The 21618-nt window shown below is 36.3% G+C and overlaps 3 protein-coding genes across 3 annotated transcripts; 2 read left to right on the forward strand and 1 right to left on the reverse strand.

Moving 5' to 3' along the window:
- Positions 1 to 1265: 1265 nt before the first annotated feature.
- Positions 1266 to 3274, forward strand: LOC145786353 (signal peptide peptidase-like). The gene has a single exon (XM_082597996.1). The coding sequence runs from the start codon at positions 1317 to 1319 to the stop codon at positions 2466 to 2468; it is 1152 nt and encodes a 383-aa protein (XP_082454122.1). The 5' UTR covers positions 1266 to 1316; the 3' UTR covers positions 2469 to 3274.
- On the forward strand, positions 3272 to 8935 carry LOC145786354 (translocon-associated protein subunit alpha-like). Its single transcript, XM_082597997.1, has 8 exons — positions 3272 to 3384; positions 3771 to 3907; positions 4926 to 5004; positions 5317 to 5447; positions 5664 to 5795; positions 6447 to 6526; positions 6867 to 7066; positions 7649 to 8935. Exons 1-8 carry the CDS (start codon positions 3309 to 3311, stop codon positions 7720 to 7722), a joined length of 909 nt encoding a protein of 302 aa, XP_082454123.1. The 5' UTR covers positions 3272 to 3308; the 3' UTR covers positions 7723 to 8935.
- Positions 8936 to 17799: 8864 nt separating this feature from the next.
- On the reverse strand, positions 17800 to 21392 carry LOC145786218 (uncharacterized). The gene is made up of 6 exons (XM_082597863.1): positions 21377 to 21392; positions 20841 to 20968; positions 20229 to 20409; positions 19410 to 19546; positions 18359 to 18433; positions 17800 to 17916 (listed from the first exon to the last, which is right to left on the reverse strand). Exons 1-6 carry the CDS (start codon positions 21390 to 21392, stop codon positions 17800 to 17802), a joined length of 654 nt encoding a protein of 217 aa, XP_082453989.1.
- Positions 21393 to 21618: the final 226 nt, after the last annotated feature.

The following is a 21618-nucleotide window of genomic DNA, read 5'->3' on the forward strand; positions in this document are numbered from 1 at the left end:
AATTTACTTCCAATATTTCACTTTCGTGTGGTACAGTATTTCGTAAAGCATTCTCCAACATGCAAAGTAATTTTTCAAAATTTTTTGGGGGAGGCCTCCCACACACACGCCACTAGGTGTCGCCTTAGTGGAACACGCCATCAGGCTTTGCCCGCCGGCCGTCAACACCCCCTCCCCTTTCAAAATACTTACCTACGCTACTAAATTGGATCATTGTCATTGGGGCCCACAAAGCATATTCCGCACAGGGCCCAAAATACCCTAAGAGAGGCACTGCTATGACTGATGACTATAGGCTTGGGAGGCAAAATTCATCTGTATCAAGTATCTTGTCAGTGAATATTTGTCTTCAGAATGCATTTCGCATTTGCTTTGGACGTACCAGAAACGTCCAACCACCTTAAAAAAACAAAAAGCCTGGCATACAACTAACTACATATTTTGACGTATCACATACGTCCTTGGCATACAAATAATGCATTCTTATGACGTATGAGAAACGTCAAGGGCACTCAAAGGGTTAAAAGATTTCTCAGTCCAAAGATTTCTTCGATAGAAATTTTTTACTTTCCTTCTACTCAAAAAGGATCATTGTGACAATGTTGTCTTTAGCGACATCAATCTGAAAAGTATTGCTACGTGGTAAAAAAAACACGCATTTGACGTCACTGCGTTTGCCGGTTGGCTGCGACGTGGTGCTGAGTCTTGATTTGATTGCTTGTGGGTTTAGCCTAGAAAGTAATTAGGTTTCGCTTGAATGTTAATTGAAATGTGTAAAAATATTTCCAGAACGAAAAAGCTTGACTATGTTATAAAAGACCGGTGTGATGAGAAGGAAGTGTGACTTATTTGTTCATTTTAAAGTCCTGGCGATTAGTTCTGTTAAAACATGATAAAAGAAACTCATGTCAGCTTCGTACAATCTATATTTAACTGTTTTTAACAACGTTAGGCTACTGAAAAAGTAATGCAATATTCCTCCAGTTTACATAATTCATTTTGGAGATTTGATGATTGTAAGAAAACTTTTTTTTTTAGGAATTGTTTTTTCTGCATTGTCTAGAGAAACCTGTCTAAATACATGATTGTTTATAGCAACTTTTGATAGATTTGCATTAAATGAGTTTGATCACTTTGTTGTGTTGTCTACTAAAAAGGATGAAATATAAAATTTTCATCTTAATTTATTTTAAATCACTTAAAAGTTTTATATCGGTAGGCCTACCAACTCAGTTAAATTTTAGCATCTATTTTGTTTAGTTATACAATAGGTTATATAAGTTTATATTGGTGGTTAATTATTCATTTCAGTAAAAATGAGTTCTGATATAAAACAAGATATATCAAAAAAGTTGGAAGAATTTGTCAATGAGACATTTGGAGATGCTGCAAGAAATACTACAGCAAAAGTTCCTGCCACTGTGGAAGGCCAAGCAGTTGCATATGTGTCACTGATTCTAATGGCATTGCTACCCATCTATTTTGGTGCTTTTCGTTCTGTTAAATTTATGGAGCAGCAACATTTGTCAGGAGAAAAGCCAGAGACAATAACAAAAAATGATGCCATAAAATTTCCACTTATTGCCAGTGGAGTTTTATTTGGAATATATATTTTTTTCAAAATATTTTCCCAAGAATATATAAACATGCTTCTTAGCGTCTACTTCTTTGTCTTAGGAATATTTGCAATGCAGCATATTGCTGGATCTTTTATTGCAGGTTATGTACCATCATTTTTTCCCAACAAAAATTATCATCTAGAACTAACTGAAGGAGAAAATGAGCAGAAAGAAAGCTTAGTTGATTATTCATTTGATAGAAGAGACCTGGTGGCCCTTTCTGTTTGTATTATTACATCAGCCTGGTATGCTTTCAAAAAACACTGGATTGCCAATAATATCATCGGTCTTGCATTTGCTACAAATGGTGTTGAATTACTTCAGTTAAGTAGTGTAGGTACTGGCTGTATTCTACTCTCTGGCTTGTTTATTTACGATGTCTTTTGGGTGTTTGGTACCAATGTGATGGTGACTGTGGCAAAGAGCTTTGATGCACCAATTAAGGTTGTCTTTCCTCAAGACGTTCTTGTTAACGGAATATTTGCCAAACAGTTTTCAATGCTTGGGCTTGGAGATATTGTCATTCCAGGCATCTTTATTGCTCTTATGCTTCGTTTTGATATCAGTTTAAAACGAAATCAGAAGACCTACTTCTATTCTACATTCATCGCCTATTTTATAGGACTTGTTACAACAATGGTTGTGATGGTAATCTTCCAACATCCGCAGCCAGCACTTCTTTATCTCGTTCCAGCTTGCATTTCTGTTCCTGTTGGTGTTGCTTTCCTCAAAGGAGACTTCGAAAAGATGTTTGGATACTCTGATGAAAAAATCGGGGAAGAAAAACAGCCTAAAGAAAAGTCAGATGAAAATGAGACAGCTTCACCCGAACACACAAAGAAAGACTAGACGTTTTTTTGTTTTTGTTGCAATGTCTGTTATTTAAACTGTTTTGGTTACAGCTTGGTTTCTGGCAGTTGGTGGTGTTGAGATTGTGAAAAACGATTGTTTATTTGACTGTTTAAGATAAACGTTGATTTGTAACTGCAGAACCTTTTTTGTTGTTGTTATTATATATTTTGATTGTTCATGCATTGTTGTAAAATAGCAATGTGTACCAATAGAAAAGACTTTTCTTTTGTGACGTTGTTCAGATGTTGTAAGTGTTCTACAAATTTAAATAATTGTCTAGATGTTGTATTGGTGTACATTGTCCATAAGTTAGATCAATGTTTGTGCAATGAATGTTTTCGCCATTTACTGCAAATAGAATCATTGTACGTGAAGTTTGGTTAAAATAATTAACAGATTTTGTCAAATTAAACACATCTTATAAATGTTCACTTGATCATACCAATACCTGTGCCAGATCAGTTTCATGTCTGCAGTGGCCATTTGTTATTATATTGATCTCACATAAATCATAACACAATCTTTAAAATACATGTATGGTATATATATTTATTTTTAGCTTTGCGGTGAATTTTTTTATTATACTTAAATGATCTTGTTTTTCGTAATGTTGAACTAGATAATATGTTTACATGGAATTTTCAATATTGATTTTAGTCTAATCATACATCTTTATGTGATAACTTTAAACAATGAATTTCTTCACACAGTTACCTTGGTGGTTTGTTGTCAGTTTGAAAATACATGAAAGCTCCTTGCAGTGTATTGTGGTAACCAACTTTTGTTTTGTAAATTTGTGCAGATTTATATGTAGGAATTTCTATTTAGTTTACAATCATGTTTAAATTAGCATCACATTTTGTCTTCATATTATTATTGATCACTCCAACCATTACCTTCCTCAACCATAAAGGTGAGTCGTGTCTTGCAATAATTGCTGCAAATCTATTATATATGAACTTGTCAGGCCAATCCAGTGTTTGCAATGCCTATCATTTTCCCATTGCTATTTACTGACACATTTAAATCATGAAATGTGGGTTCACCCTTCAGGTCATGTCATGAACTGGAATTGCACAAAGTTTGATTTCTGTTCAATATTCGGCATTAGGTGATTTAGGCTAGGTTTAGTAGTGTGCTTGGCTGAGCTTTATTTTTTTTTCTAAACTTGGTGCATTGCAAAGAGTTGGGAGTGATGCATAGTATTGTATGCTGGTGCTTGCAGTAAATACAAGTATGATATAGCTTGTTACAACCTCACGCTGGGATTAATTGATCAATGTTTAAAAATATGTGAAGGTTTTGCATCAGCTGCTGAAGATGCAGTTGAAGATGAAGTTATAATGGATGAAGATGATGAAGGCGAAGTAGAAGATGAAGACGATGAAGGAGTTGTTGAGGAAGAAATAGAAGCGGATTCGGCTGCCCCTTCAGCAGTAATGTTGAATTTTTAACATTCTTGACTACTTCTTTGTAAATATGTCCAATGTCCAGGCATCTGAACTCCTTTATGTATTCGGTGACCAAGCATGGCCTACCACAGCTTCTTCTCGCCAGCCAGATTTTCGCACCTGGCAGCCTAAATAAAAAAATTGTGTTTTCGTTAATCGAATATTATGTAAATCCGTTAATTAATGTGTTTTTGGATGGCCACTTAAGCAAGAACTATACAAATAGGGCCTAAAAAGTATTTGCAGTTGAGATTAAATGCACTGCTTCCCAAGTAGTGTTACCTAGTTAGTAACCTAGTCTTTGAGTTTTTATGGGTGGACGCTCAGCCTTTTTGCAAAACTTTTCTCAGCATATTTCAGATCGGCATGTGAGACTTTGCCTTGTTTGTAGAAAAAAATTGTGAATGAAGAGAAAAAAGTTTGAACTACTAATGGAGTGGAAGCTGGCGACCAAACATGGCCTACATGCGCAGTAGTTTCAGAGGCCATTTAACAACTTCTCTGCAGTCGTAACTGACAGGACTTAGCTTATAGGCCTTATGTTCAAACATATATATATAAAACAATAAATCCTATAAACACTATAAAAAGTGCTCAATGCTATGCAAAAAAATCCAAGCAGAGCAAATTATATTATATATAGTGAATATTAAATATAATAAACTATATACCAATGCTGTTACATGTGTAAACGAAAGCTTAAATTTTAAGTTTATTCTTACAAACCATAAAAGTGTCACTGTTACATTTTGTTGTTTCATGGTAAAGATTGTCTAGCCCTTGCATTGCTATATGCAACTTTCCCTGTTATCTTAATGTTTATATGCAGTTTTTGACTAATTTTAAGTGAATTGACACAATGCCATGCACATCAATGGATGTATTATTACCAATGTGGAATTTTAATCGATCCACTCCATCCTTATTGTTAATGCTTTAATGAGGTTTTAATGAAGTTTAAATGGCATTTAGTTTTGTTAAGTGTCGCACTTATTTGTTTTAGACTGATGAAGAAGAGGCAGAAGTCATTACTGCTCACAAAGATGCAGAAACCGCTGTTCTCTTTCAAGCTGGCGCAGAGCGTGAGTTATATATTAAATTTGATAGTTGCTTTATTGAAGAGTTTTTATTGTCTTTGGATTTTGCTGCAAGCTTTGTTTTATTTCAGTTAAAGATTTTGACTTTTGTTAATAGACGTGAGTCTGTCGGATTTGAAAATATAGTCAGTACTAAAAACTATTTTTTGTAATCCACAGATTACTGTTTATCAGTTTGTGTGGCCTTTTTGAAAGCTATATTAGAATAATTATATACTGTAGAACAGTCCATATACAGTTAGTACCAGTTAAATGTGTGCTTGATTCATTGAATTTGTCATTAATTTCCTTCTACAGCATCTCTCATTGCTGGGAAAAAGCTAAGTGCCTACATTCATTTTGCCAACCGAGGGTCAAGCAACTTCATTATAACAAGCATTGACGGCTCTTTCAGATACCCACAGGACTTTAACTACGTTATTCAGAATGTGAGTTGCTCCATCATTGGATGAACACTTTTGGAACTAGGCTACCTGATTTCTTATTCACACAAGCAAATCTGTTCATGCATCACCGTTTTATAATATTTTAACTTTCCAATATCATCCACTTTTTGAGTGCATTTGATGTTGCTTTGTTGTGTATTTGATAAAGTAATAGTTAGAATAATATTCTACTGAAGTAATGTCGTTTTTGCTTTAAAGTTTACAGTGATAAGTCCAAACAAGATGATAGACGCGGGCTATGAAGGTTCTTTCAAATACGATATTTTACCTGGAGAATTGTCCGGTGGAAGATCATTTGGACTATTCATTAACGTCAACTATAAAGACACGGTAACTGTGATTCACTTTTTCTTCATTGAAATGTCATTTCTCCCAATCGTTGCCTTCAAAAGCGCATAAAACTACAACGCATCACTGACCACAATGGGCACAATCCCAAACGTTTATAGACGTTGAACCAACATAAAAAACGATTGCTTTGCTATCTGGGATACTTGCCTGCTGTTTCATTTCCTGATCAATAAACACTGAATGACTTCATAAACACATCAGCTGACGAATCAAAAGCGAGCCGCACTCAGGGCTCATTTGTTCCAATTTTGATTTATATGCATTCCCATCTGCCGGTTGAAACGAATCGGATTCATTCCTATCAAGCCTGCTAATCTGTCCGTGTTTTCTAGCTGAAATCGACTAGTTTGCCAACTATGTTGCATTTCCATTGCATTTCACTCATAACTATCTCAACCTTTCTTATCCGACTCCTGTGTAGAGTCGGCGAAGTTGTAAAAAAACTGTAAGCTAAATTTACCGAAATTGATTCAACTAGTAAGGTGCAATATCGTACTTGCTGAGATCTTTTCACCTGTTCGAGTCCACTATGTTTATAGAAATACCACAGAAAAGAATCAAAATCGACTTTCGCAATGTTGGAATAATATTATTTTACTTGTAGCAATCATCTTAATTCTTTTGCCACAGGAAGACAACATGTATAGAGATGCTGTCTTCAACCAAACCATCCAAGTGTTAGAGAACGAAGAAGGCGTTGATGCGGAAACGTAAGTTCGACGACGTGGCAAAATTTCACTTTTTTTTTCAAACATATCAACAAAGATATGAACGTTTTTTGAGCAATGCACAAAAGAAACCGCGATAGGTGGAAGTCTACTGCACAAAGTCTTTCCAACAAAGTAGTATAAAGAGAAGGAATTTTGTGAAATCTATCTTCAATTTGTTGAGTACAATTCTACATTATACAATGATATTGTAACTATTCAAAATGTTAAAAACTTGTTTTGTAGCAATTTCTACCTCAACTGTACTGCTCTGACTGAAGCAATTAGCACTCTATTATAAAATTAAGACAATAGTTTGTTAATAAGCGTAAATATTCTTCAGATTTTTCATGTACTTGATGTTGGCAGCCTTAGCAGCGCTAAGCGTGGTTGGCATTTACTACGGCATGGGTGGAAAGGGCAAAAGGATCAGGAAAAGGGCGAAGCCAAGTAACAACGTTTCTCAAGGAGGACTTGAAACTGGAACAACGAATGGGCCTGTTGATTACAGTTGGATTCCCGAACAGACACTAAAAGCGATGAGTGAGTTGAAGGTGTTTTTCTAATTAAAAAGGATACCTTGTTCTTAACCGAGAGCAAATGCCTCACGCAAACTCGGCGAACACAATACAATGCTCTTGCAATTTGCTAAAAAGTAATTTTGTACACATATATACCTTTCTGGTCGCGATGTGAAGTTTGTGCTATAATTTTGCAACTGAAAATTTAAGTTGTTTACTTGAATTTTAGCTGTGAAGGTCAGTCTTGCTGCACCGCGCGGCCCTGGTTTGATTTTGTCATTTTGTTTGCGACGATATGAGAGACTTTTAAAATGGTGCTGGATGTAATATTTCTTGTGTGAAAGCAGCTGGGATGATGAGTCTGGACCAGGATTTGCTAGGACTTCTAGCAATCCCTAGTCCGCACAATAATAAAATCGAACATGCGTATTGCGTAGTTTATATGGCAACTCGCTACTGCAGCGATGCGAAATTCAATCAACCGTTCTCAGAGAAGCATCAAAGCGAACAGTTCGATACTCTTTACTGTGTTGTAGTGCCAAGTGATCACCTACAGTCTTACAGCAGTTTCGAAACAATATCTAAATGTAATTTTACCTCGCAGACAAAGGCACGCCATCACCTCGTCGATCCCCCCGAAAACGAGCGAACAGAAAAACCAGCAACAACGAGCAATGAAAAAGACATTTTAACAAATTTGTTACCGCTCGCATTCTGACTGAAGAGCAGTAGAAACTGTTAGCAAATGTGCCATCCGATTTTGGAGCAATGAAATGAAGTCTAGTTGCTTTGCTTACATCCAGCAAGAAGCCAAAGCAATCTTTTTGCTTCAATTCTGCTATTTTTAACGTCGGATTTGAAGCAAAACGTTTAGTTCGCTTGCTTGATTTTGTTTGAAGCTTTTAATTACTGTTTATGCGGGTTTGCAGCCAATCTATCTACGTACATATGAAGCCGTTTGGTCACTAATGGTGATTCCCGTTTTCGCGTGGTACAGAAACTAACTTTTAACTGCAGACAGTGCACACCGTTTCGACCTCCCGGTCTCATCAGTGCAGTAGTTACACTGGAATAATGGCCATGGAGATATATATACCTCCATGTGACATTTTCCCATTTGTGGTACCTTATCAGTAACCAAAAATGGTACTACTGCCAACCTTGCCAAAGTGCTCAAACTGCAAGCAGTGAGCTTTGCGCAATGCATAGCAAGGTGCCTCCAGTAAAGTGCTCAATTGGCGTAAACCAAGAGCGTCAATATGCACGTTTTATCAACTAGAAGCATATACTGTAATTCAGAATGAGACTGTTCATCAAGCATTTAATTCTAACCTAATTTCTTGCGTTCTTATCACAAAATTTTATTTCCGACGTTAAGTCAGTCAGCAAGAATGACTTTAGTCGTCTACCCAGACTTCAAAATCGATCATTGTTCAACTTCTGCAGACATTAAAGCAATGTTAAAATGACGTATTTTGCTGCCTGGGGGTAGTCGGCAGTCACTGGAAGAACGCAAGAAATCATATACAACAGTATTGTGCTATAGTTTATATCATTTCAACGTTAGTGATAAAACAAAAATTGAATGCAGTGGTAGCGTTGCCACTTGGCGGGGCAGTTGTTTAGCCTCACCTGACCACTAATTCGAAGAATGGTGTCTTAATTTGTCTACCCCTGCCAGTAAGTCGGTCCTACACACTGATTTAACATCTTCAGACTAGGTTAATGCAATAAAAACGGCTGCTTTACTGGCTGGAACTTACCGTGGAAATTCTTGAAACGTTGCAAGATATTGTGCACACAATTGGGAATCACTATACCCTGAAGCTGAATTGAATTATCACTTTTTTGTGAATTTTCATGAGCAATAAAAATTTGGTTGTTTCGGTGATCGCACCATCTGGGGGAAGATTGTGTTATCGGTAAGCTTCAACAGGTGGCGCCCTGTCGGTTTAATGAGAGAGGCAAGTTAAACGAAAAATTTTCGTAGGACAAATGAATCATTGGACCAATTAAAAAGTTACATATGAAACAGAAAACACGCAAACAATTCTGATAGAAAGTGAAATCAGGGAACGTTCCGCCGCAGCCATCGTGGTCTAGTGGGTCAAGGCTAGGGAATATATTTCGATTCCCACCCCTGTCATTACTCTTTTTTTCTTCCGAATCCGTAATAACCAAATAAATTTCAAAGTAGAATCAACTCTCCGGTTGAATGCTGGAGGGGTCACAGTACCACACATATGCAATTGATTGAGTTTCGCTTTTAGCAGCATGATCGTTGCTTACTTCACAGTGTAGATTTTAACGATCTGTTTTAGCCTGATGCTGCGAGTACGTTGTGACAATATCGAATTACACTTGCTTTCGGAACACAGTTCCCTAGTGAGTGGTTCTTCAATGTGGCTCTTTGGTTTAGCTTGAGGCTGCCGGCTGTTGAGTTTCTGTGCTGTTAAGGCGCTATTGCTGTGAAATTTTGTTGAATCCGTTGTTAGTAGATTAGGTGGCGTAGTTCTTCCCTTTCGGCACGGTTGTTGATTTTTGGATTCTGTGTGCTTATGAGTATGGCCTCTTTGAATCGTAATTGTACCGCGTCATTTTCTCTGGCAATAATTTTAAATTCAAAGTCGGCGTGGCACTGTTGATGATCAAAGACCGAACTTTTATCTGGGTTAAGGTGTTCTTTGATGCGGGAGTGGAGTGGGCTGATCGTGCTGCCTATGTAGCTTTCCCTGCATTTTTTACATGTGATCGTGTAGACACAGTTCTTGGTGGTACACATGTTGTCGTTCCGTAGTTGGCAGTTTTGCAGCCGGCAAGGTTCGGATTTTTGTGGTCTTAAATGCGTTTCAAAGTCTTCAAAGACCTGGACTTGCCAGTCCGCCTCTTTCGTCGCTCACGAACCCTCCGAAACGCACTTAAATGCGAAACGAAACGCGCAGCAATGATAAATTTACCAATAGTTTACAGGAACAAAACCAATTCTGGAGAGAGCAAGTCCCCGATAACTCAGTTGGTTAGCGCGGCTTCCTGGACGAAGCTGCGCTGGTTAGACTCTCGGGGTGTGCGCTTGAGCAACGCATTTCAGAACTGTTCTCCATTCAGCGGCACCTAGTGAATGGAATATTTCAACAACCGGAAAACTTTACTTTGTCAATCTCGGTAACCGGCCCTGCGTCAAAAGTCTCTACAATTATGCGATACTACCACGAATAACCTATCAAGGCTTTGTCAGTCCGAGGATAAAGATTCTAAACCAAACCAATTCTGGATTTATACAAGCAATAACCTATTTTCTGTTTTGCTAATACATTAATTTTAGATCAGGAAAGTGATGAATTTCCACGCTGAACTCTCCTTTACAAATGTAGTTTTGCACAAAAGCTTTGAACTTTGTCATCAGCATCACAACTGTAATGACGATTACACATACACTAATTTGTCCATGCATCTGCAAGTTTTCCAGAACTGAATAAAAAAACACTCATGTGTGATCACTTCAATGCACTGATAAATTTTTTGAATGGCCGGAATAAGTCTTTATCTTCGGACTGAGAAAGTCTCTGATAGGTCGCTCCTGTCAATTTCGCATAATTGTAGAGGCTTTGAACCACTGACGCAGGCCTGGTTACTGGTATATGAGATTGGCAGTGTGAAGTTTTTGGTTGAAAAATGTTGTGTATGAATTCTTCCATCATCTAGGTGCCGCTGAATAAAGAAACTGTCCTTGAAATGCGTTGCTGTTTGATCTTGATATTTTTCCGTGTAGAAAGTCAGGCACTTAACCAACTGAGCTAACGGGGCGGACCAATGATTCCCAATATTTTTGCTGAGTAAGGATTTTCCCTCTAGAAGGAATGTGTATAATTCCTACCGCTAATCAAATATCCGTCCGAATTGGCCACAACTCTTGAAAGTCATCAGACCGATGTGATATCGGAACGGAACTAAAGTTTTGAATATCATTTCGCACACATGCCGTAAATGGTAAAACTTTAACATCGTCATTGATTTAACAAGGAAAAATCTAAGCGGTAAAGAAAAAGTTGGTGTGATTAACAAAAACCAAGAGAATGGAAAGATAACTGTATTAAATGTTAGCTTTTTTTTCTATTCCATAATTTTGTTAACCATATTAGTTTTTTTTCATCTTGCATGTTTTTTGTTAAATCTATGACCATGTTAAAGTTTTTACCATGCAAAATAGCTGACTGAAGCCGACAATTTATTTAGAGAATCAGCCATGTCAAATAAGTGCGCTTTATTATTATGTTCTGTGACGGAAAGAATAGTTTAAGAAACGTTGTTTGAAAAAGTAGCCTATACATAGCCTACCATTACAACTGCTTAACAGCATTATATGCTACTGTACCACACTTCTGATTATGAACAACATACTAGAACAACTGTTTTAACTGTTTCTTTAACATTCTCAGCATTAGAATGATTGGTAGGCCAACACATTGTATGAGAGATACGCAACTTGTTTTTTTTTTCATAGACTACTGCTCACTGCTGATTAGCATTAACTGCAATACCAATAATTAAATAATCATAATTTGGTATTTTCTCATAGTAAAATTTCTTAACGTTGAAGCAAATGCTGTAAAAATTCATCACACTTTGTGCAAGCATATGGCCAGTTGCAAAACTTAGTCTTGTTGGTTGGTTTGATCTGTTGAAACTCTTAAACGGTATGAAATGTCAGGTGATTAATTTAGTTTACTGTAAGGGAACGTTCAAATATTACGTAACGCCTTCGAGGGGGAGGGGGGGTTTATGCAAAGCGTTACGTTAGCGTCACATCGGGGGGAGGGGGTTCAAGCAAAACGTTACGTAACGCTTTCGAGTACGGAATGGTAGTTTTTTGTGCTGAATTTGTAGTGAAAAAGCGTTACATGGGGGAGGGGGGATTGAAAAAAGCGTTACGTTGGCGTTACATGGGGGAGAGGGGGTCAAAATTCGGAAAAAAAGCGTTACGTAATATTTGAACGTTCCCTAAAGTGCAAAGCATAATTTTAGTGTGTCCTTTGATGTCGTCAGGTTTTTAGTCTCGTTTTGGTGCATTAGACTTGCTGTATCTTCTTTTGGTGTGGAGGTGTTGTGGCTTTACAAAGGCCATACATTAAGGCGATCAGCACAAACAATGCTAGAACTCCACCTCCAATATATAACCAGCCATAAACATTGAAGTCAAGGGAATTCGAGTCTGGATGAGCTATGGCACAACCTTTCTTATACGGTGTCCACCAACATTTGTATACTGGAACTTCAATGAAAACTTCTTCTGGTGGTCGCTTCATCCTTTCCAATAGATTGCAAGAACAGCTTCAGTTCCCAATTATTAATTACAAAACTTTTCAAGAAATGGTGCTATTCGAAAACACTAAATATAGTCTATTGCAAAAAATGTTGTTAGGTTGAATTTGTGCAAAAAATGTGTTGAAAACCTTAAAAATAGGTTACTGAATATCTAAAAGTAGCTCATTATCGGTTGAACATACGTGTTCGGTGCAACTTTTAACGTTTAGATACCACCAAGGCCTTTGAGAAAAAATGCAGCCCTGTATCAATGAAATTTCAGGGGCCCTTAAATTGCAACACCTTTAAAAAATATGATAAAGAAAAGTAAAACCTCAGGAGAAAGATAATGGACCACTTATGTTAAATTTATCGAAAAAATCGTTTTAATGGTTTTCTTCCAAAAAGCAGGAGTTGTCTCCAAATAAAAACTCTCTTTGAGGCATTGCATACTCTTACTCACCATATCTACAGAGTGCATGGTGGTTTCTTCAAGGTTTTGGTCATCCTTGGAAGGTAGGCCTACTGGACTTCTAAAATCAACCCGGGCCCAAGTTTAAAAGTACTCCATGGATCTCCTGCCAATGCTATTCTTAGAAGTAGGCTACCTAGCTCTCAAAAATACGTATTCAAGTAAAATGTTGTATTTCACTCTCAATTTCACTTCATTATTTTATCATGACTGAAAGTTGCTAGAAAAAGAATCGATGGCAACGGAAAAACAAACTGCTGTCGGACTGTCTCTGAATTGTTTTTGAAGGAGACTTCTCAGACTAGACCTACATGGTAGGATAGAACCTGCACTGCTGTACCTAATCATATCCTCATTTACTTGAAAAGTTTGCAGTTACCAGGATTCTCCACGTGGTGAATCCTGGTAACTGGAAACTTTTCCAGGCTAGTGATGAGAACCAGAAGCAGAAACTGCAAGACCTACCGAAATAGGCGTTAGTGCTTTTCAAGTTGTTACATTCAACCACACACCTATGTGGATCGGCATATTTTTTCTTCTTGCGCATGTGGCCATGTGGAATAGATAATTACCACAGAATTCCGTATTTATCATCAACTATTGTCGTATCATCCTCCGCCAACCAAATGGAGTAAAAGACCTGGGCTTCTTTGATAGGCTATGCTAATTTTTTAGTTGAGTCTTTTTGTTAACACAGCTTTGCTGGAGCAGTCAAAATAAAGTTTGTTCGGCTTGATCGACAAACGGTTATTTATTGAATGTGCTAGACACTGCAGACACAGAAATGTCAAGCTTTGTTTGAAACTTTGGTCAATATTAACTTAGCTTCATCTACAGTTATATATTAAACATTAACGAAAAGGTTTGTAAACAACGTAGGCTACAGAGCAATATCTTAATACGGCTACGGTAAATCATCTTTTCTTTATACATTGGTGAGGCATATAACTTTCATGTATGATAAGTTGTAGTTACCAATCCGAAGAAAACGACCTTTCATTTTATAGACAATGCGAAGCTTACACAACCTTATAATTACTGTAATATTGTCAATTTTAGCCTCACTTTGTGATCATTTAGGCTACAGCTCTGATCTTGTTGCAACGTTTATCCTAGCCTATTGGTCACAGCGGTAAACCATAATATCTTTGTGGGAAAGTTGTGACATAAATTTCCCGGATCCTTTCGTCTGTATGTGATAACACCGAAAAAATAGGCCTACTCTTCTGGAAACGTCTTTCAAGAATTGTATTTTAGCAAAAAATAGCCACTGGCTGTCGAAAATGAGATGCAACGCGATACACCACTAAAAACTTGTCACCACAATACAAATTACTGAGATAAGAGACGGAAATTTCGTCTAGTTGGTAAGCACAAGCAAACAGTTAAATATTCGACCAACTTTTCAACACGACAATTCTAAATGACAAATTGATTGCGATATTTCAACTGCACGTAACCAGCTTCTGTGAGGTAACAGTGATAAACATTATGAAGCAATTACAGCACCAGGTAAATTTGGCTTACGCAAGATTTCCCAATTCAAGATTTAAAATGATGAAATATTTCACAGGTGTTTCAAATGATGGTGAAATCTGTGTTCATTTTTCGAAATATTCCATGACGTAAGACGCCAGCTAGGTTAAGTAGACTATAACGGTTTTATGTGACGTTTGATTTGGTGAACGATTGTCTGGAACACCTACGTCATGCAAAACATTGTTATGCTGTGATGGTCTAAAACAGGGGTTATTAAATTGGGAGTTTAAAGAGTTTGCAAGAAGATGGGAGTGTGTGGAAATCTTTTAATTATTTTGCTAAACTATCACTCACTTTGCGATAAACCGACCAAGCGCGTGGCGATTTATACGGCAATGTTTGGTGCATTTAGAAAATCTAAATTACGGCGTTTTAAGACCAAGCAGTTTTGCAACGTCATTTTCATGCAAAACACCCTCATCATCAAAATAAATCTTTGGCTATGTTTTCAATGCAAGGAAATTTTTTTCTAAAAGTAACCATTACGTGCAATGAGAATGTTTGTAAATGATCGTTGGTGGAAGTTGTAAGTTAGATGTGTCTTGTGAAATCGATCTAATGATTGCTCTAGAGAAGAAACCTCACAGTAATTGAGAATCGTTTATAAAACTGCAAATGCCAAAAACTACTAGGCTACAAAGTTTTGAAAATTTTTCCGTTATTTGATTTTACCATAAAAAGCAGTCGTTAATGAACTTGCAACGAATATTGGGGGTCAGATTCTTCAAATGCCACTTGGAGCACATTTTTTTCTCTATTTAATGTAACGAAAAAAGTGGTGTTGCCCAAGCTTCTTAGTTGGTTATTTGTTTTTGTTCGATTTTCTACAGTAGGGACAGAAATTTTATTTCGCAGACACACAACATGGAAAATGATGAAAAATTTTCAGATGGTCCAAGATTTTTTGAGCAATTTTTTTAAGAGAAAATATCCACTGCCAACAATGGCTTCACGCAATGTAACGCATTGCTTTCTGGGCAAAATGTGCGCTCGTTTTCCTTTTCACACGCTTTCATATGTAAAGATGATTGTTTTGTTCTGCAGTGCCAATACCCAGATAGCAAAATTTGTCATGTTTGCATTGATTTAACGTCTGCAGACATAGAGTCAATGTAAAAAGACGGACTTTGCTGTCTGAAAAACATGAAGACAAAAACCGAGAAACAAACTTGATTGGAGTAAAGTTGAGGTGTATCAAGCCATATGTTATGATGAAGCCACGTATCAAACATCTTATTTCTTGAAATCCACAACCCCATCTTCAACAACATCTTATATTGAAATCAGCTCGGTTAAACTACGCAGCTTGGAGATTCAGAATTGGAGGTTGCTTTCTACGAACAGATTGGAATTGGCGGGTGCTGGATGGACCAACTTAGCAAAACACAGAATCAAACGAAAACGTTAGCTATTTAAGTTAATTAGTATATATATGTTTCACGTATAACAACACTAACCCATACTTACAATGTGTTGTAACCGTAATGTTTATGATTAAAATATGACGTCATTTAATTAAAATACGTCATCATAGTAACAAGTTTTTAAAAACATGAAAACGTAACACAAAATAACTTCCAGTTTACATCGTCGTTTCATATAGAGTTCAAAACTATGAAATGCATTAGCAAAATATCAACTAACATTGTTATTAACGTTTAAGTTAACACTGTCGAAATCAAGACAAGAATTATCGAAAATTAAAATTGAAAAGAGAAATAAAACTTGATCGACAAAATTTAGGGCGAGCAGTAAATTTTGACTTTACTTTTCAATTAGTCTCAAACAGAATCATACAGAATTATTCGTGCTCCAGTAAAGAGTGGCGTACTGTAGATGTGACGTCAGCGTAAACGTACAAGACACACCCATATGTTAAATAAACTAGTGTCGTTGATTCTTGTGTTGTTTACACGACGTAATTGTACATTTGTAACCTGCATGATGAAAGTAGAAGGAACAAATTAGTGTGGCTTTGATACGCAATTAAACTTCATAAAAATGTCACATGATCATTTAAAAGCTTAGTTTGTTTAAACAAGATGACGTGTGGGACTGCTCTGTTTGGTTATGTCGTAGTTACACGTATGGGCTTTAAACCGGAAAAGTTATTTTCCTTTTTATTAATTTTTGTAATGAGGGTATTATTTTCTTTTTTAATTTAGTCACTGTTCTGATTACTATTGGATTACTGATTTTGATTTACTGTACACGGTAAATAATGCTTGCCGATTTTCATCCGCGAATGTAAACTTGTTCTGTGCTTTTGACGTCGTAAAATCACAACAACTCAAGAGCTCAAGAGAGTAGGTTTGAAACCAGCTGGCAAACCTGTTCTTTTTAGATTGATTCAAGTTTTCAGCCTTTGAATCAAGGCAAAGAAGAGCAATTTTCTTCTGATAGGGAGATTGTTGTTTGGGTGATGCTGACACTTCAAGTCATCTTGGGAAAAATGTTAGAAATTACGAAGAATGTTGGTGATGCCTCCCTTATGCTGAATGTGAGCAAGGAGTAGTGACTTTGACAAGTCTTTTTATTAAATACTTTTTGCACGACAATATTCATCTAATATATTTATAACATTGACTATAGCGTATGCATATCACAGTAACTTAAAATGAAATGCAAGCTAGAATACATGATGATAAAAGTTTTCTATTTTACATTTATTCATCGTTTGCAGACGTTAAATCAATGTAAAAAAGATCAGCTTTGCTGCTTGAAATATGCTGCATTATTCATATGACTATCAGCAATAAATACTATAAACATTGTACGGGTACAGTTTCATCATTTTGGCTTTTTGGCTAATGTAGCCTGTTTGCAACTCTTTTCGTAGTAATCGACCAAAGTCTGAGACCAAAGTAAACATCAAGGATTCATGGTAAACATCCTTGGCAATTGCAACACAAGCAATACAATAAAAATTAAATTTAAAATTTTATTGGCTTTTCGTGGTAGCAATGCTTTACGAGGCTTTATGCTAAAAAAACAAAGCCAGTTGTTATGCATTGAAATTAATTTTCAAATAGCCTTTCAGAAACGATCGAAAGCATCCATGTTTGCAATATAATAATAAGTTCAAAGTTTATAGAGTCTTCATTATTAGACTAAAGAACTGTGGCGCAACTGAAGACTTTTCCTTCTGGCAAACACACTTAGAATGTGCCTTTTGGCAATATATGTGATACAAACAGAGTAATGGTGTACTTGAGTTTTAGACAAAGTATGATAAAAGCAGTGCCCAGATTTCACTTTAAATAACAATTTTCTCACTTACGCCCCAATTTACTAAGGCCTACAGTTCGATTTACAATCATCTTTGAGCTAATGCTGAAAAGCCAACATAGCAGGAAGAGAATTACAGAGCATTGTTGATTCAACTGAGTTGCAACATTATAACTCATGATGTTAGATAAATTTTGTAAGTCGTGAAACTGAAACTAGTATCGAACGTCTCTGCGCTGTCTTCTGTAATTGTTGCTTAACTTTGGTTCGTCGATAGCAATGTCAGAAGCAGAAAACCAACTGGAGGGATTGTATTTGAGTGTAAAAGGAATCTATCAGAAAAACAAAATCATATTTCATGAAATACGACAATTAAGTTATACAACAAGCAACTAAATCATGTTTTAATGAGGAGGAAATGTTAATAAATTACTTTTTAAAAAATGCGCATGATTGCGGTACGGGAAAATAAGAAAATATAATTTTCGATTTACAAATCTTATCTTTGGATTCTAGTTTGAAAAGCCTTGAAATACGATTGTCAATTCAAAAGAATGATTAGTTCATGTTTATCACTCATTGAGGTGACTGATTATGCCCATTAAATTTAATATTCAATGATATTCATAGGACGTTCTTTGGTGTGTAGAGAAAATAACCTGGTATTGGTTGCTTCACTTGTCTTCGAAGCCTTTATAGCCTATCCACTGGTGGGTGACTACAACTAAGTTAACGTCTGCCCCAATAAAATGGTAGTATCCACGAAACACTTACCACAATTTGCTCAGGTTCAATGTTGGTAATTTGAAAATATCGTTTTTCTCCGAAGACTCTGTTAGGTGGTTCAACCTGACAAAACACGTTCAATGTTTTTTCAGTTGCAATGCAAAGTAAAGGATTTTCAATCTCAAATTAACTTGTGTGTTTTATCATTAACGATGCGGGGTGGGTACAATGAAAATAGTTTGACGTGTAGAAAAGTAGCTTAGAAATATTCCTGCGAGAAAGTTGTTTTTTTGTCCATATTGTCACTCAAGAAAGATCAAACTTGATTCCCAAGCCTTTGAAAAAGGGATGTCAAGGGTTTTAAAATGCTGCTATCAAATTTTATGCCCTTTTTAAAATGGTACTGTTTTAGGAGGTTTGTCAAGAGATTGAAGGACGGAGAGTTTGAGAAGAGAAATGATTCAACAAGGAGCCGTTATTTAATGCACGGGTTAATTATATAAACGCAAACATCGCTTACAATTTCATAAAACAACAAAGCTGAATACATTCTGCTGATATAAAATTTATGAATTTAACCCTTTGCTCTGTTTATAATTAGCCAGGAGCGTAGTCAGAAGGGACAATTGCCCCCTGAAAATGTTTTTTTAAAAAAGACTTCGCACTTTGTTATAGCATCACCTTGGCAAGGTTTTACTATTGATTTAGGCTGAAAGTAGCCTACTCTCAGAATGTGCAATTTTAAGATATTTTTCCATTGTTTTCTGGAGAAGGTCCCACGGATCTCTTCATTGGTGACCCTCCCTTTCGTTGACATGTTGTGGCGCTCACTCATATGTGCAAAAATACTTACTCTTCTCAAAGAATTTTGTGCTGGATACGCCCCTACTGGTAGCCTACACGAGTAAGCATAAGTAGGTAACTCAGATATGAAAGAGTGTGTAAAGAAAAATACAAATGCACGAAGATATTTTAGATTTGTAAAAAGCAAAAAAAAGCACAGCCGAAAAGTGCTGCAGGAAGACTGGGACAAAAGAGAGTCCCCATCAAGGAAACCAAAAAATGACAGAATTTTTTTTATCATGCAACTTAAGCCTACCTTGAATTCTTGGACATCTTCAGGAAGTTCCAAAGTGATAACTCTATTGTCTGTCAATTTATTTTTATTTCGACGAAGATGTGACATTATTCGTTTTCCTTTCGACTCTCTGTGATTCGGGAAAGAAAACACTGTAACTGAAAAAAAAAAAAACTTTGTTAAAGTTACAGAGTTGTGTTACTCAGATCCATTGGAAAGAGGTTATTATATGTCCATTCTATAGTTTCAGACTAATTTTTATGTTTTTGTTGAATTATCTGAGAAGTTGTCGCTAATAATAATAATAATAATAATATTTATTTGCATCAGACAAAGCTGTCCATATCCAAAACAACGAAATAATACACAAACTGCAAATGCACAAATAACGAACAATAAGAAATCTTGCGATATTTTTATTTCTAAACTTCAGCGGGTTTAACATGATGTATTACATACACAAATATAACATAATTAAAATAAACTCAAACGTTTTCGACACGTACATGTGTCCTTATCAGGAATTACATCAACAAAGCAAACTCTCTACCAAAGTTTTATTTCTAAGTATACGGTATGCTTTTAAAGCAACATAGGCTACTACAATTTAAAAACGTCATTTTTTACAATCTTGAAATGTTATAGTTATATAACTAACACAGACAACCACTTATCTGGTTCAAATCTTTACCCGATCTGGTACGGATTTGATCAGATCTGGATCAGATAAAGTGGCTCTCTGGAAATGTTTCGACAGCTTTCAAGATATAAGGTTGAAAAGAAAGCAAGGCATGTTTTTTTTTTTTATCTTTACAATTAGTTATGGCATTGTAAAGTTACCGTCATTCACAGTCGAAGGATCACAATCCAAACTAACATCGTCTTGAAAATAATGTGTCCTCAGAAACGTGACAACAAACGTGAAGATGCCAGAATTTTCAAGTTTCTTGTTGGGTGTTGCTAAAGCATAAACTCCTTGATCAGAATTGGATTCCTTTGGAACGATGTCACAGTTTTCACACTAAGATAAAGACGAAATGTAAAGACTTAAGTTTCATCAAATTCATAATACAATATTATTATCATACTCCACTTCACCTCACTTTATTTTCATTAGCAGGCGTTTACGATATTGCTTCTTACTGAGGATACTTGACAACAGATTTGAAGGAAGAGCCTTTATTTTAAGTAGGCTTGCTCTAGACTTGAAAATTTTTCACAGTTCAAATAAATTTAAGTATTCAAATAGACTAATGAAGACAAACTGGCTCATATACAATTTACAAAACCAAAGGTATTCAGGCCTAAATTAAACTCGACTTTTTTATGTTCGAAGTGTACTCGTCTGACCAGAATCCGATTCAAAAAAGATAACCTCGACTACAAACTGTTTTCATTTCATTCTGTCTAAGAATAAATATGAAAATAAACGAGGTGCTTGCTTGAACTTACGTGGAACCATTCCACTTTTCCAGGAAAAGTTAAATTGCATGTCCCATCCCCAAGGCCAGAAAACCGTGCAACACCTCTCGCTCCGCCGAAGGTTGAATCACTGTCGAACCACTCTTCCAGATAGTTTACTTAAAAAAGGTTTACATAGTAGACATACGGTGATACAAACACAGGGTGGGACATAAGCAGTAGCGTGGCAGGGGGTCCAGGGGGTATTTTTGAATATTGGGCCATTGATAATTTTAGGAACCTGAAACCTTTCCAAAACGGTCGGGTGAAAAGCTACCGAGTATTCTTTCGATAATTTTCATATTTCTTTTTTACATTTTTCTTATGAGAGTCTTGAATTGAGGTTAGAGGATGTCGTTGGTATCCGCCCAAACTATCCTCTCAACGGCCATGGACATAAGAAAGTTTTTGCAAGCGGTCAACTCTTCAAACATACCAACCATATAACTTCCATTAGGACTTGTTTAAGAACTTCTTTAAATACAACGTACTTTCAATTATTAAGAAAAGAAATAGTTTTTTCTTACCTTGGCAGTTTGCCATTCCAACAAAAATGAGTATAATCCACAGACATCTCATTTTGACAAAATAGCTTCCAAAATTAAATACGACTGCTCTATCGTTGTCTGTTGAATGGTATCGAGAATGTGCATGTCTTGGATTTTATAAGGTTGTCGACAGTTAAAACATGTGACTTGATCTTGATTTCACGTCAGTTCATCAGTAATTATCTTAATCACTTAGCAATTCAGCAGTCAAATAGGATTAT

This window comes from Aplidium turbinatum, chromosome 17 (genome assembly GCF_918807975.1).
Source record: "Aplidium turbinatum chromosome 17, kaAplTurb1.1, whole genome shotgun sequence".
Taxonomy (NCBI): Eukaryota; Metazoa; Chordata; class Ascidiacea; order Aplousobranchia; family Polyclinidae; genus Aplidium; species Aplidium turbinatum.